Below are 14,624 nucleotides of genomic sequence, written 5' to 3'. Positions count from 1 at the left end.
CCTGAGTCTTCGGCCTTAACGCTTGCCCTGTTATGTGATCACGTGCACTTGGGGATTCGGGAAGAAGAAAATCAAGAGGCCTGGGAGGAAGGGCTGTTGTGCTAAGTGCCTTCCAGATGGTGATGTGAAATGGGAGATAAGATGCTGTCGCCCATCTGGCCAACAGGACTGTTGTGTTCGGCCTGCACCTTGGGGGCTGTTATCACCCTCCCGTGACAGCCTGGGCCACTCTGGTGTTTGTCCTTGCACAAGGGCTTAATTTGGCAGCTCCAGCCAATCTCTGAAATGAAATTTGCTATCAGTTCAGTAAGAGATCTGCCCAGCAGGACTCAAAAGCCCTGAGCAGGGAATCAAAGGACAACAGCTGCTGACGGTGTCTCACTGCAGCCGGATCTGCAAGGCTGTCGGGCTGAATGTGAGCCCTGGAGCCGTGTGTGTGGCTGGAGACTGCAGCCGAATGGGCAGTGGGACCAGTTGTTGTTTGTGAGGACCTTAGCAAGGTGCTAACTCAGGGACAGCAAACTCTTCGGATCCATCGTCTCTGATCCAATGGTAGTGGTTCTCTAGGGATCTGTGTTGAGATGGATTCTGAGGTCTTGTCCAGCTGGGCTTAGCAGGAAAGAACGCCTTGATCAATAAGTCATGGCTGTCTGCTAAAAGCGTGGTGGTTTATATGCTGTCAGCTCTGTCCTAAACAAAAAGTAATAGCAGGTTGAATTTAAATCAACATATCCTTCCTCTTCCAAAAATATAAACACTCTACATGAATTTGAATTCAGCTTCTTCGTTATTCCAATAAGGTTTGGAAAACGCTGATTAACTCCTTAAATGGAAAAAGGCATCCCAGACGTTTAGCCCCAGGCTAGCTTCCTGCCGGAGGAAGACAGCAAGATAACTCTAGCAGGTGGAATGAGACCACAGAACGTGCGGACCCCATATCAGTGCCCTGCTGTCTCTGGGCTGGTTTGGCAGCTGTCTGGAAGGTTCTGCAAATGCCTGGGATTGGTTCTGGGCGTTCGTTCAGGGCCCGACTTCCTGAGAACAATGTCTTTAAGAGGAGTCACTGCTGGTCACGGGAGGCTTGAACACAGGGAGGCTTGAACGCAGACGGGAGCTGACTGGGGTTGTTGGTGAGGAGCTGGCTGCCGGCTGCCACCACCTGCTTACTCGCTTTGCTTGAGCAACATTGCCCTCTGGCAGCTCAGGGGGAGTTCAAGAGACCTGGACTAGGCTCCTGGAGGACCAGCTTCCGAATGCCGTGGAAAGCCAGGGAGGGCTTTAGTCAGTGGAAGGACCTGATGAGAACTTGAGTTGGGTCATTCTGGTGGCTGTGGGGCCTTGGATCTGAGGGGACAAAACGGAAAGCAGGATAGCCCAGGAGTCCTGCTCAGAGAGGGCAGATTCCAGAAGGAGAAGGAGGTGACTCAGCAGGAAGGGGTGATGAGGGGCATGGGAATGAGAGAACTGGAAGTCAGTGCCAGGGCCTGGCGGGCTGATGGTGCCACTACCACGCTGGGAAAATTGGGGGAGGAGGAGAAGGAGGGTCAGGAGGGAAGAGGAGAAGTTCTGTTAGGCCCAGGAGGAATCTGTGAGGGCCCATGTGTTAGCGCTTGGGCTTGGATGGTGAGTCACTGAGTGTTTCCTGGTGGGAGCCTGACCTCCTCGGCCCCTGGGTATGAGCCAACAGGCGGTGGAAGGAGGGGGGCGCCTTTCTTAAATGAGCTGTTGAGTCACACTTGTTTGATGCCTTTGGCTAATGGGATCCAGCCAGCGCAGGAAGGGTGTGGCCATGGCAGTTGGGACCAACAGAAGGAAGGGAAGAGGGAGCAGCCAGGTGGCCCCTCAGGAACAGGAGCAGCTGTGGGTGTTGAGGGCAGGCGGGGGAGCTTGGTGAGTGAGCCTTGGTTGTGCTGCCCCAGGATGTTCTCAGCGATGAGGCAGGTGTAGCCTTGGGCATCTGCCTCAGATCCCAGAGCTGTCAGCTGTCACAGAGCTGGCTTTGCTGTGATTAGCAGTGGGCCACAGATCTAAGGTAGCATCTCCCCCTCCCCCTGCCACCGTTTTCTAAGAGATCCTTCCTTGCAGTTTGATAAACAGTACCCTTAAATCACAGAACCACAAACAATACCACCTTTCCTCAATTTGCATTAAACGAAGTAAAATCTTGGTGAGATGTGTGTGGTGGAGGGAGGAGCACACCAGTGTAATTTCTTGAGAAAGCGAAGTTAGACTAGTAGTTTGTGTTTGTAAGTGGTCCATTTGCCGATTATGAGTACACGTCGGCCTCCAAAGTTTGTGTTTGTAAGTGGTCCATTTGCCGATTATGAGTACACGTCGGCCTCCAAAGTGTAAAATAGCTCTCTTAAGGAGCTTAAACGCCTCTGGTAGTTTGCATTATTCATTTTGAGTCATTCTTTTACAAAATAATTAATTGTAGCCATTGCCCAAATTGTTGCAAATAATAGTTTGACAAAGGAGGCCAGTCACTCCATCTGGAAATCCACTTTGCTCTTTTGCTGGGTTTCCTCCAAGCACTTGTAATTTTTGTTCCCCCGTGGATTGGTCTGCTCTGGGCTTTCCTAGGTCGTTATTCCTTGGGCTCTGTTTTTCTCTGTGGAGCCCCAAGGGAGCAGGCAGTGTTGGTTCCAGCCCTGGCTCTGCTCCCACACTTGGTTGCAGCCAGTTGGACACTTGGCGGCGTCCCCTCTGCCTGCTGTGGGCGGCCTGGCCCAGGGTTGGGATCCTGGGGTGGATGTGGCACATGTGGCCCCTGTCCTCATGGAGCTCTGAGGCCAGGGCGGTGAGGGGCTGGGAAATGCCTGCTGGACCTGCAGAATCTGCTAAGCTGTGACCAGACTTATGGGCAAGACTGAGTCCTCTGTCCAGTGTGCAGTGTGGGCGCCTATGGCAGCTGCCCTTCACACCAGGGTGCTAGCCTCTCAGGTGGACCTTGAGGAGATGGAGTGAGCAGACATAGCAGCCCAGAGGCCCACGCACCCTGGACTCCTGCAATCTGGGAGCTCCCCGGAGGTGTTTACCCCCAGAGGGAAGCAGTGATCCCTCACTGCAAGGGCTGCGATGCCACAAACCCCAGTTACCACCTCAGGCTGGCTTTCAGGCCCTCTGTGCTGAGTCTTGTATTCCAGCCTGGCTACCCCAAGACACCTTCAGCCTGGCCAGTCCCGCTGTGGACCGGAGCAGGGATGGCTGGAGAGGCTGGGAGGGCACCACCCTGAAAGCTGTTCCCAGGCTTTAGTCTGTGGAGGCCATTGCTAGCCTTGCTTTTTGCCAGCGGGGAAAATCAGAACCTCTTCTGCACTGCAAGCCTGCGCCTTTTGGCTTTTGTGGGGAGTGGTCTCTAGTGCTACCCCCGGAGGCCCCGCACTCTGTGGTTCCCTGGCTGTCCAGCAGGGGGCACTCGTTCCCTACCCGAGGGCCACACTCTGGCTCTGAAACTCATTCCTCCCCCAGGACGCGGGTGGCCCAGCTAGCCCCGGGGCAGGTTCCCGAATTACCCATCAGCCTTTTCCCCTGGATTTTTCTCAGCCTTGGGATTTGCGGGCAAAGCCTGGGGAATTTGTAAAGTTGTATTTTAGTTCTCACCTCATAGAGTTTCATTGACTATCAAAAACGAATAGAAATCATCATTAAAAAAATCTTCTCCTCTAAACAAAAATCAAACGAGAAAACTCACATAGTGTGTCCTGGACACCTGAGCTGCCTCTGTTAAAGCAACCCCGTTCTACAGGAGCTTAAAAGGGAGGAGCTTAAGGGTCTGGCCTGGGAGCCGCTTCCTTGCAGCCACAGGCCCTGCTGTGCAGAAGTGGAGGCCTGGGTGGGGAAGCCGGGGAGCCGAGTGCTGGGATTTAAAGAGTCCATTCCATGTGTGGGCGGGTGGGTTGGGTGGGGTGAATGGGGCCTGATGATTATGCCATTAATGAGCCCAGCCCCATGTGGAATAATTCCCTCATTGTGTCCTTAGCATCTGCCCAGCTGCTGCCCGTGCGGGTCTTGCTTCCTCGGCTGCAGAACACATAGCTTCGCCTTCTGCCCCAGCTGGTGACGGAGTAGAAGCTTCCACTCCCTCCTGCCCAGATCCAGCCAAGGACCTCAGCAGGTATTGTGCAGCCCCCCTCCGCAGCAGCTGCCCCCTGAGAGCAAGGGCCTGGTCTCTGCCCCCTAGGTCTTGGGGTGAGCCGCATTTAGGATGGTAACAAGGCAGTGACCGTTTGGCCCTGTGAGACCATGTCTCTGACCCTTTGGGCCGTAGCCGATCTCAGGTTTACCCTTGCCCACCTGCTCCTCATGTCACGGTGGGAAGCATGGTGTGAGCGAGTGCGTTAGGGTTCTGCAGAGAAACAGAGCCAACAGGATGGATGGATAGATGGATGGATGATCTCTATGTGTATGTATTTATATGTATATGTATATACAGAGAGAGGGATTTATTTTAAGGGATTGGCTCATGTGATTGTGGGGGCTTGCAGGTCTGAAATAATGCAGGGTAGGCTGGCAGGCTGGAGAGTTGGGAAGAGTTGATGTAGCAGAGCCCCAAGGCCATCTGCTGGCAGAATTCCCTTTTCCTTGGGGGAGGTCAGTCCTTTTCCTTTAAGGCCTTCAACTGATGGGATGAGGTCCACCCACATTATGGGAGGTAATCAGCTTTACTCAAAATCTACTGATTTCAATATTAATCTCATCTAAAAAAGTATCTCCACAGTGAAATTGAGACAGGTTGGATCAAATATCTGGGTTCAATGGGCCTGCCAAGTTGACACATAAAGTTAATGATTAGAGCAAGTATTTGGAACTCCTGTTTCCATGCAAGCAGTTGGTTTTGATTATAAATCATTAAAGCCTCCTAAAGAGCATTCTTGGACAGTATTTTGTAGAGAGCGAAATGCATCTGGGTGTGCTGAGAACGGCAGGCCTCGGTCCTTAGGGAGCTCCTGCTGGCTGGGAAGCACACAGTGCTGAAAGCTAAGCCATGGTAGAGGGCAAGAATATAAGGGGTGCTCAAAGCGTAGACAACCAGCTGCCAAACCAGAGTGTCCAGAAGTAGTAGAGAAATCAGAGGAAGGGAACATCACCACATGCAGATGATATTCTAGAATACCGGGTAATAGTAGGGTGGGCCCAGAGCTGAGCCAGAGTCTGCCTTATCTAGATGATGGCGCCCAGACCATTAAACTCTTCTCTGTCCTGTATCTCCTGGCATCTCCCTGCAGCTCTGTTGGTCCTGAGTCCCAGAGGGACTTTCCGTCCTTCAGATTGTTGTTGGCAGAGCAGGAACGTTTGTTCCACCCCTCTTGGATCCACCGCAGTGCCTGGTCTACCATAATTCTGGGCCCAAGGACAGGGAAATGTATGGGAGGTCTGCTTTTCTGCTGGTGAGATAGCACAAGCAGAGGTTGGGTAGCAGGAACGTCCCCAGGTGTTTGCGGAAACACCCTTGGTTTGCCTTGGACATAGTAGGTGCACAACCAAAATGTGTTGGAGAAAGAAATACAATTACTCTTCTCAAATATTCTGCCCTTCAGTTTCGTATAAAGGTAAACATAAATCCACAATATGACCCAGCAATCCCATTTTTAGATATTTACCTATGGACGATGAAAATATATGTCTACCTAAAAACTTGTATGCATGTATTCTTCATAATTGCCCCAAATTTGAAACAACCCAGATATCTATCTACTGGTGAAAGGATCAACAAATTGTGATATATCTATGCCAAGGAATATTACTCACCCATAAAAAGGAACAAGCTATTGATTCATGCAACTAAATTGATGAATCTCAAATGCATTAGCCTAAGTGAGAAAGGCTGGACTCAAAAGGCTACATTCTACATGATTCAGTCTAGATGAGAGTCTGGAAAAGGAAAAACAATAAGGAATGGAAAACAGATCAGTGGGCACCGGGGGCTGGGATTTGTATTGACTACAAATGGGCATGAAGAGATCTTTGTGGGGGTGATGGAAATGTTCTGTAAAATTTGCGGAACTATATACCTAAAAAGAGTGAATTTTACTATTTTTTGGTATGTAAGTTATACCTCATTTTTTTTTTAAAAAGAACTTATCCAAGGGCTAGAGTAGATTTTTTTTATTTTTTATTTTTTTTTGAGACGGAGTCTCGCTCTGTCGCCCAGGCTGGAGTGCAGTGGCGCAATCTCGGCTCACTGCAAGCTCCGCCTCCCGGGTTCACGCCATTCTCCTGCCTCAGCCTCTCTGAGTAGCTGGGACTACAGGCGCCTGCCACCACGCCCGGCTAATTTTTTTGTATTTTTTTAGTGGAGATGGGGTTTCACCATGGTCTCGATCTCCTGACCTCGTGATCCGCCCGCCTTGGCCTCCCAAAGTGCTGGGATTACAAGCGTGAGCCACCGCGCCCGGCCGGGCTAGAGTAGATTTTTGATGAAATCTAAAATAAAAATTTCAACCTCCAGACCTTTTGCTGATGTCTTAGGGTCAGAGAGCATCTCTGGTGCCTCCTGGCACCAGCAGACACAAATGGTACCCATTTGCTCTATGTCTTTCTTTCCTGAGGTCATATGGGCTCACGGCTCTCAACCTGTCATAGCGGGCACACTGGGTGATCTCACCTTTAGCCCTGGAGCCCACTGTGTGTGGGTTGCTTCTGAATCTCATTCATTTACACATCTGAGCATTCAGCAACATGAACTTGGGATTACTCTGGGCCAGTCACTGTGCTGGGGACAGGACACAGAGGTCTGGAAGACAGGCACCGTCCTGCCCTCGAGGAGCATCCAATGCTGGAAGATAGAGACGGAGCAATCAGTTACTTGGGGAGAAGTGCAGCACCCTGGATGGATGTGACCCAGAACCTCACTTAGTCTGGGTAGCTGAGGATGGCTTCCCAGGGAAGTGACTGAGAGCTTAAGCTGAGTGGGTTATGTGTGGGCTTGGCTGGAGGTTGCTGAAGATACTGGGAAGAGAATAGATATTGCTGGGGAGAAAGAGCATGTGCATGGACCCTGTGGTCCATCTAAAAAAAAAAAGTTACTGATATATTGATACATCTTTATTATAATAACTAAAGTCTATAGTTGCTATGGTTTGAGTATTTCTTGCCTCCAAAACTCATGCTGAAACTTAACCCCCAATCTGGCAGTATTGAGAGTTGAGGCCTTTAAGAGGTGATTGGGTTATGTGGCTCTGCACTCATGAATGGGTTAATCCATTCATGAATTAATGGATTGCTGGGATATCATGGGAGTGGGACTGGTGGCTTTATAAGAAGAGGAAAAAAGACCTGAGCTAGCGTACTCAGCCCCCTTGTTATAGGATGCCCTGAACCACCTCTGGACTCTGCAGCGTCCCCACCAGCAAGAAGGCCCTCACCAGATGCAGCCCCTTGACCTTTGACTTCTCAGACTCCATAACTGTAAGAAAACAACTACTTTTCTTTATAAGTTATCTAGTTTCAGGTATTCTGCTATAAGCAACAGAAAATGGACTAATACAATAGTTGATTCACGTTTTCTTAGTTTTTCCCTAATGTCCTTTTTCTGTTCCAGGATCCCATCCAGGAAACCACATTTCCATTTTGTTTCTGTAGGTGCCTCTTGGCTGTGGCAGTTTCTTCTTAGACTTGTCTTGTTTTTGATGACCTTAACAGTTTTAAGGAGTTCTGGTTGGGTATTTAGTAGGATGCCCCACTATTGGAATTTGTCTGATGCTTTTCTCATGATTGGACTGGGCCTGTGGGTTTTGGGAGGAAGAACAGAGATCAAGTGTCATTTTCATCACATCCTATCAAGGGTACATACCATCAACATGACATATCACTGCGGACATTGACCATAGTTGCTTGGCTGAGGTCATGTTTGTTGACTGTCTCCACTGTAAAGTTACTTTTTTTTTTTTTGAGACAGAGTTTCACGCTCTCACCCAGGCTGGAGTGCAGTGGTGCCATCCCCACTCACTGCAACCTCCACCCCAGAGGCTCAAGCTATTGTCCTGCCTCAGCCTCCTGAGTAGCTGGGATTACAGGCCCCTGCCACTACGCCTGGCTAATTTTTGTATTTTTAGTGGAGTCAAGGTTTCACCATGTTGGCCAGGCTGGTCTCGAACTCCTGACCTCAAGTAACCCGGCCACCTCGACCTCCCACAGTGCTGGGATTACAGGCATGAGCCACTGCACCCCGCCAAGTTCCTTTTTTTTCCCCCTTTCAGTACTGTAGTCTGTGGAAGGAAGTCACTGTGTGCACATTTAAGGGGTGGAGAGTTGTGCTCCTCCTCTGTTGGGACAGAACATCTACAGAAATTATTTAGAGTTTTTCTGCACAGGAGATTTGTCTCTTCTCCTTCATTTATTAATTGATTCAATCATGTATTTATATCTGCGTGGACTCCTGGATGTTCATTTTATTCTTTGGGTTATAATCCAATACTACGTTATTTCATTGCTCCGATTGTAGCAGCTTTGGTCATGGGCTCCTTGGGCTTTCTTTTAAGAGCGTCCAGAAGTGCCCAGGCGGTACAGTGATACGGTCAGATCTGCATTGTTAAAGACCTGGCTAGCTGCCTGCCAAGACAGGAGTGGTTTTAGGACTGAGGCCCCCTTTTCCTGGGGCTCCCTGACAGCTGTGGTTCCATCACCTTCAGTGTACTCTCCACCTCGACTCTCTCCACAGCTGCTTTCAACCATGGGGCCATGGCCTGGATCCAGGGATCCAATAAACCGTGTTTTTTCCCTTTGGATGAGTTCCTGGAGGTTTTCAAAGCAAGTTTAAAAAATGTAAGGTTGAACATTTCATTTCACTGAAATGGAAGTCGTTATTCACCCAGGCTGAGCCAGAATTTTTTTTTTTTTTTTAAGGCGGAGTTTCACTCTTATAGCCCAGGCTGGAGTGCAATGGCGTGATCTCTTCTCACTGCAACTTCCGCCTCCCGGGTTTAAGCAATTCTCCTGCCTCAGCCTCCCGAGTAGCTGGGATTATAGGCACCCGCCACCATGTCTGGCTAATTTTTGTATTTTTAGTAGAGATGGGGTTTCACCATGTTGGCCGGGCTGGTCTCGAACTCCTGACCTCAGGTGATCCGACTGCCTCAGCCTCCCAAAGTGCTGGGATTACAGGCGTGAGCCACCATGCCCAGCCCTGGGCCAGAATTTGAGGTCCTGGTTGGACTCTTGGTTTGGAAATACGTCTTCCATGGGTTCCTGCCACCAGCCGGGCATCGCCTGTTGGAGCCAGCGTGCCTTCTGGGTGTTATGCACAGGCAGCTGCAGTGCCCGCCACATCTGTGGCTTTGTCTTCTCTCTTTGGGCTTGGAGGGGAGCAGCGAGGCAGTGAGACCTGGTGTATTGACAAAGAAAGCCCACGGCACATCTTATTACAGAATCGACAGATGTTCTGTTCTTGCAAACATGCTGGGTGACTTCCTGCTGCCTCTTCCTGCTTCTCACGGCTGCTGTGGAAACGATGACACAATCCCACATTTCCAGTGCAAATGGCTTTTCTCCAGGAGTTTTCACACTCCCCTCCTCCCACTCTCATTGGTAACCATTAGGCCATAGGCCTTGGGGTGAACAGATGTGACTTTGAGAGGGAGAAAAGCGAGGTTCCGGGGAGGAGAGAGAGCTTCAAGTCTCCGCCTCCTAACCCTGCCTGGGAGGGATACCATTGCTGCAGTGACCACGCTTCCGATGGCCTTCCTTTCCCCTCCAGCGTGGCCCTCCTGAGGCCTTGTGGGGTCAGCAGGTCACCCTGACTTTTTCAGAGCTGTCAGCTCTTTGGAGAGCTATATGAGGCTGAAGCCAGGCGAGGGGTCTGACAATAAGAATTCCCAGGAATACAGGTTGAAAGCCCTCACCTCACCAAGGCAGCCACAGCTGACCTCTGAGAGCTTGTGGCAAAGAGCCTGGTGGGTTGGACATGAGCTGAGTGGGTGTGGGTCGTCTCTGTTCAGAGTTGGCCTCTCCCTGCTGCGGACAGCTGTCCCCTAGGAATTGGTGACTTGGAAACCTGGCCAAGGGCTGTCTGGATAGACCCGGGAGAAACGGGATGGGAGAAGCAGCTGAGCTTCTTGCAGGGAGGAAGCCGGATCCCCGGTGCTGGGCAGGAGGCCCAGGAGACACCCCTTGAGAAATGGCTGCCCTGAGCCGCAGCCTGTGGCGGCTGTGGTGTTGGCTCTTCAGGCTTTCCTGTGAGGTGCCCCCACAGTCCCGGCCCCACCCGCCCTGGGCAGCTGCCCCAAATTGCTCCTTTCCCTCTGTCAACACTAATCCAAGACCCGAGAGTTTTTCCTGCGCAGGAGGGGAAGGGCAGAAACCTCCCCATTCCCTCTACCCGAGTTAGAGAAGTCAGCCCTTTGGAAAACATGATGCATCTTCGCTCTGGAGCCAGTTCGCCAGCCCGCTCCCCAGCGCGGCACTTTGCCTTGTAGGCGGGGTGCGGATGAGCCTCTCTGCCTCACCAGGGAAAGGGGCTGGGTTGTTGGGCTGAGGGTCTCTGGGGATTAGACTCTGCGCTGACCAAACTGGGCTCTCGTGGCATCATTCCTTGGTTACGCAGGTCAAGTTTCCATTGTTCTCTTGCTTCTAAGGCCCACTGGGTCCAGGGCAGACTGAGCATAACTACGCTGAGCCACGTCAGCGGCCGGGGAGACGCGCGGAGGCATCGATGGGTCCCCTGGCTCCTGCTCAGCCTCCGGAATGTGAGCTGCTGCGGAGTGGGTGCTGGGCTGTACCGCTGGCTTCAGCCTGAGGAGCAGGTGCAGAGGGTGTCAGTTAGACGGTGGCCCCCTCGGTTCCGTAGGCCCTTCTAGGAGGGGAGGGGAAGGAGAGCCGGCAGCAGTGGGGCTCCTTGGCCCTACTCTGGGGGCACAGCTGGGAGAAGCTGCAAAGCTTCAGCTTGTGACGCCATCTGGGCGGCAGTCCCACAGCCCCTAGAGCAGCTGGGAAGGGGATCCCGCCCTGAAGTGGGGCTCAGGGAGGGACATATGGGCAGGAATCTGTGAGGGCGTGGCTGGACGTGCTCAGCACAGCACTGCTGGGTGGAAGGTTCCAGGGCAGTGTGGGGGCCCTTCTTGCCCTGAATAGGGGCAGCTGAGGCCAGGAGCCCACCCTCCTCCCCCAGCACGGCTGCCCAGGGATGGCCCTCGGCTGCCACTTGATGGTTTTAGGTGCTTGCCCTCCGGGAGGCTGCGTTCCTTCCAAGCCAAGTGCGTGCTCTCGAGCCCTCATACCCAGTGGAGGTGCAGAAAGAGGGGTGGCCAGGAGATGGCTTGTCACAGAGTGCCCCAAAGGAGGTGGAGAAATAGACCCCCAAATCAAGGGAGGCAGGGCCCAGGGAGGTGGGGTGGGATGGGATATGGTACGGGCACGTGCGGCTCAGGACCCCACCATGCCCGGGTGCCTCGCCGTGTTGATGAGTCAGTTTCTTTAACACTTCGCTGTCAGGAGAAGGACCTGCTGAGCGCTGGAGTCTAGGTGGAGTCATACAGCGTTCCTGGGTCCTCTCTTTTGCTTTGTTTGCATTTTTTGATCCTGCCAGCCAGCCTCTGGGCAGATACATCCCGGTTGATTCTATGTCACAGACTATTTGGCATGTGGCGCAGGGGAAGGAGCATGAAGTTGGAAAGACATGCCTATTTACCAGCTGTGTGATGTGGCGTGAGTTACTTGACTACTCTGAGCCTTGGTTTACCCATCTTTAAGATGGGGCTAGTAGTATCCACCTTTTGGGGGTTATTGTGAGTAGTAAATGTACATGAAGAATGTAGCTCTGTGTTTGACAAGTAGGAGGCATTGAATTCACATTCTCCCACTCCGACTCCCAGCAGTGATGGGGAAAAGGAGACAGACAGAAACAGCTGTTCTGGAAACAGAACAATACAACATGATAAACTCAACATAGTACAACATGATAAACTCTCCAATAGAGCTGAGAACAAAAGACTCAAGAGAAGGGAGCACCTGACTCTGCCTGGAGAAGTTGGGAAGGCTTCCCAGAGGAGGCAGCATCACTGCTGAGTTTTGCAGTATGACTAGGTGTTTGCTGAGGGTAAAGAAGGGCAAAAGTGCTTCAGGGAAGAGGAACCAAATGTGCCAAAGCTTGGGGTGTGGCGAGGCCCAGCAGATTCAGGCAGCAGGTCAGAGAGGGACTGGAGGGACTAGAGGGAGGTATGGCGGTCTCAGACAGAGCAGCAGGATGAGCAGCGAAGGTGGCCATGGTCCTCAGATTTAGAGGGGCCTGCAGCCAGACTGGGGAGTTTGCTGGTGCCCAAGAAGTGCAAAGAAACATGTCTTCTCTTTTCAAGCAGGGGAGAGTCAGGATGGAATTTAGTTTGGGGAAATATCTCTGGTGGCGAGGAGGAGGGTGGGTGGAGGAGAGGCCAGAGGTCAGAGGGCCATGTGGAAGTTGTTCCTGTGGTCCAGGTGGGAGACAGTGGTGGCCTGAACTAAAGCAGTGGCCGTGGGGATGGAGGGGACCTAGGTCTGTCTTTGTGCCTTGCATTCATCCATTCACCAACGTTGATTGAGCATTTGCTCTGTGCAAGGCTGAAGGCAGGTGCTGGGATACAGTGGTGACCCTGCAGCGTGGGCCACACTATGTCTGCGGGTGACACTGCAGAGGTGACTACTCCCAGGCTGGACTGTGACTCTGGGCAGGGGCTCGCTGGGAGAAGTTGCCCAGGGCCTGGGGCTTGGCACCAGCATTTCCTCCCCTTACTGCCCAAGGCTGGGGCCCAGGGCCAGAGGGGTGTAATTCCCCATGTGGTTCCACCAAACATGGAGACCTTGGAGTATTCTCCTGGGCTAAGAGGCAAAGGATGGTGGCTCTTTGAGGATGACTTGCCCACCTTGTGCCCCACCTTGGTGTCCCTGCTCCCTTCTCTGTCTAAATACCATCTCGCCGAGCATCATTTCCTGGCTTTGCAGAAAGAATTACAGGGTCATGCCTGCCTTTCTTGGGTTTAGATAATGGAGCTGAAAGCCAATGAATAAAATCAGAATGATTTCTTAAAGAGGGATGGAAGATCAAACAACAACAACAAAAAGAAATAAGCAAACAAAAATGAAAGGGGGAAGTCTTCCAGGTTGGAGGACCTGCAGTCTGGCCAGAGCGGCTCTGCTCAAACCACAGGGAGAAGCTTAACATGGTGGCCAGTACATATGTACTAACCCTATATGTGTCCGTGATTGGCACGGACCTTCCCTTACTTGGTGGGCTGCAGTGATACTCTATTCCATTCCATTCCATAAACGCGTGTTGACACGGCTGACTTGATGACATGATTCCCTGGTGCATTGTCCTTCCTTCATTTCCAAGAGGAGGCAGCTTGTCCCGAGGTTGGCACGTGGTACCTGCAGTGCCTCTGCCAACACAGCCTGAGACATCTGTCCAGACTGACGTAGTTGGGGAAATGGGCTGAGCCGTCCTGCATCCTCACTCTCTGTGGCCAGAACGCTGACTGCTGCAGCGCCGTTTGGCAGGACTCAGGGTGGGAACTGGGGCCTTGTGGAGAAAAGGATGGAGAGGAAGGTAATAGGCTCTGGCTGGGATTAGGTTTCAGGTTCTCCCTGGAGCATCACAGAGTGGCTCTGGTTTTCTCACTCTCGTGATAACATCTGGCCTTTACTGAGGACTTTCTATGTACCAGGCACTGAGAGCAATGCTTTTGATATATATTTCTTTCTTTTTTTTTTTTTTTGAGACGGAGTCTCACTTGCTCTGTCTCCCAGGCTGGAGTGCAGTGGTGTGATCTCGGCTCACTGCAGCCTCCGCCTCCCAGGTTCAGGCAGTTGTCTTGCCTCAGCATCTTCAGTAGATGGGATTACAGGCATAGGTCACCACGCCCGGCTAAGTTTTGTATTTTTAGTAAAGACAGAGTTTCACCATGTTGGCCCGGCTGGTCTCAAACTCCTGACACCTGACATCAGGTGATCCTCCCGCCTCCCAAAGTGCTGGGATTACAGGCATAAGCCACAGCGCCTGGCCCGATATATATTTCATCTCATTTAATGTGCGTAACAGTCCTGTCAGGCAGATATTTTTATTGTGCCCCTTTTATAGATGGGACAACTGAAGCCCAGCAAAGTCAGAACACTGGCCGAGGCCCCAAGCTCTGAGGCCAAAGCTGTGGCGGGAACCATTTGGGTTGGGTCATCTCATATCTGTGGACTCCTCCAGGAAGCCTTCCAGCCTCTAACTCCTCTGCCTGATTGCAGCCCTCGGGCTTGGAGTCCCGGAGATGTCGTGAGAGTCAGTGACGCAGGGGCACCAAGTCCTCCTCAGGCCAAAGTGATTTCTTGTTTTTTCACGAAACAGCCACAGCAGCAGCCACAGCTAAACATGTATTGAGCACTTGCTGTATGCCTGGCACTGCCGTACCTCAGGCCTTTTCACATATTATCTCATTTAAACCTTGCACCCTCCATGTTATGGAAGAGGAACTGTTACTATTTTCATTGCACAGATGAGAAAACGGAAGCACAGAGGACTAATAATAACTTCTCAGGGTCAGCTTAAGGATGCCAGTGAGTGAAAAATGTCCCTTGCTTTCTATTCATCTCTTTGACTTAGGTGTCTGAGGAAGAGAGTTTAATTCAAACCTTACTGCTGAGCACCCAACCTGTCTTCCTCCCCCCGG

General features: G+C 51.7%; 1 protein-coding gene across 1 annotated transcript in view; it reads left to right on the top strand.

The window, feature by feature from the left end:
• The window catches only part of TACC2 (transforming acidic coiled-coil containing protein 2), a 219,467-nt gene that overhangs the window by 113,560 nt on the left and 91,283 nt on the right, over positions 1-14,624 (top strand). The window contains exon 6 of the mRNA XM_032176099.2: positions 3,983-4,117. Within this exon, the coding sequence (XP_032031990.1) occupies positions 3,983-4,117 (135 nt within the window). The remainder of the gene's footprint in view (positions 1-3,982; positions 4,118-14,624) is intronic.

Source organism: Hylobates moloch, unplaced genomic scaffold (genome assembly GCF_009828535.3).
Source record: "Hylobates moloch isolate HMO894 unplaced genomic scaffold, HMol_V3 SCAFFOLD_3, whole genome shotgun sequence".
Lineage (NCBI taxonomy): Eukaryota > Metazoa > Chordata > Mammalia > Primates > Hylobatidae > Hylobates > Hylobates moloch.
This window is presented reverse-complemented; position numbering and strand designations above follow the sequence as displayed.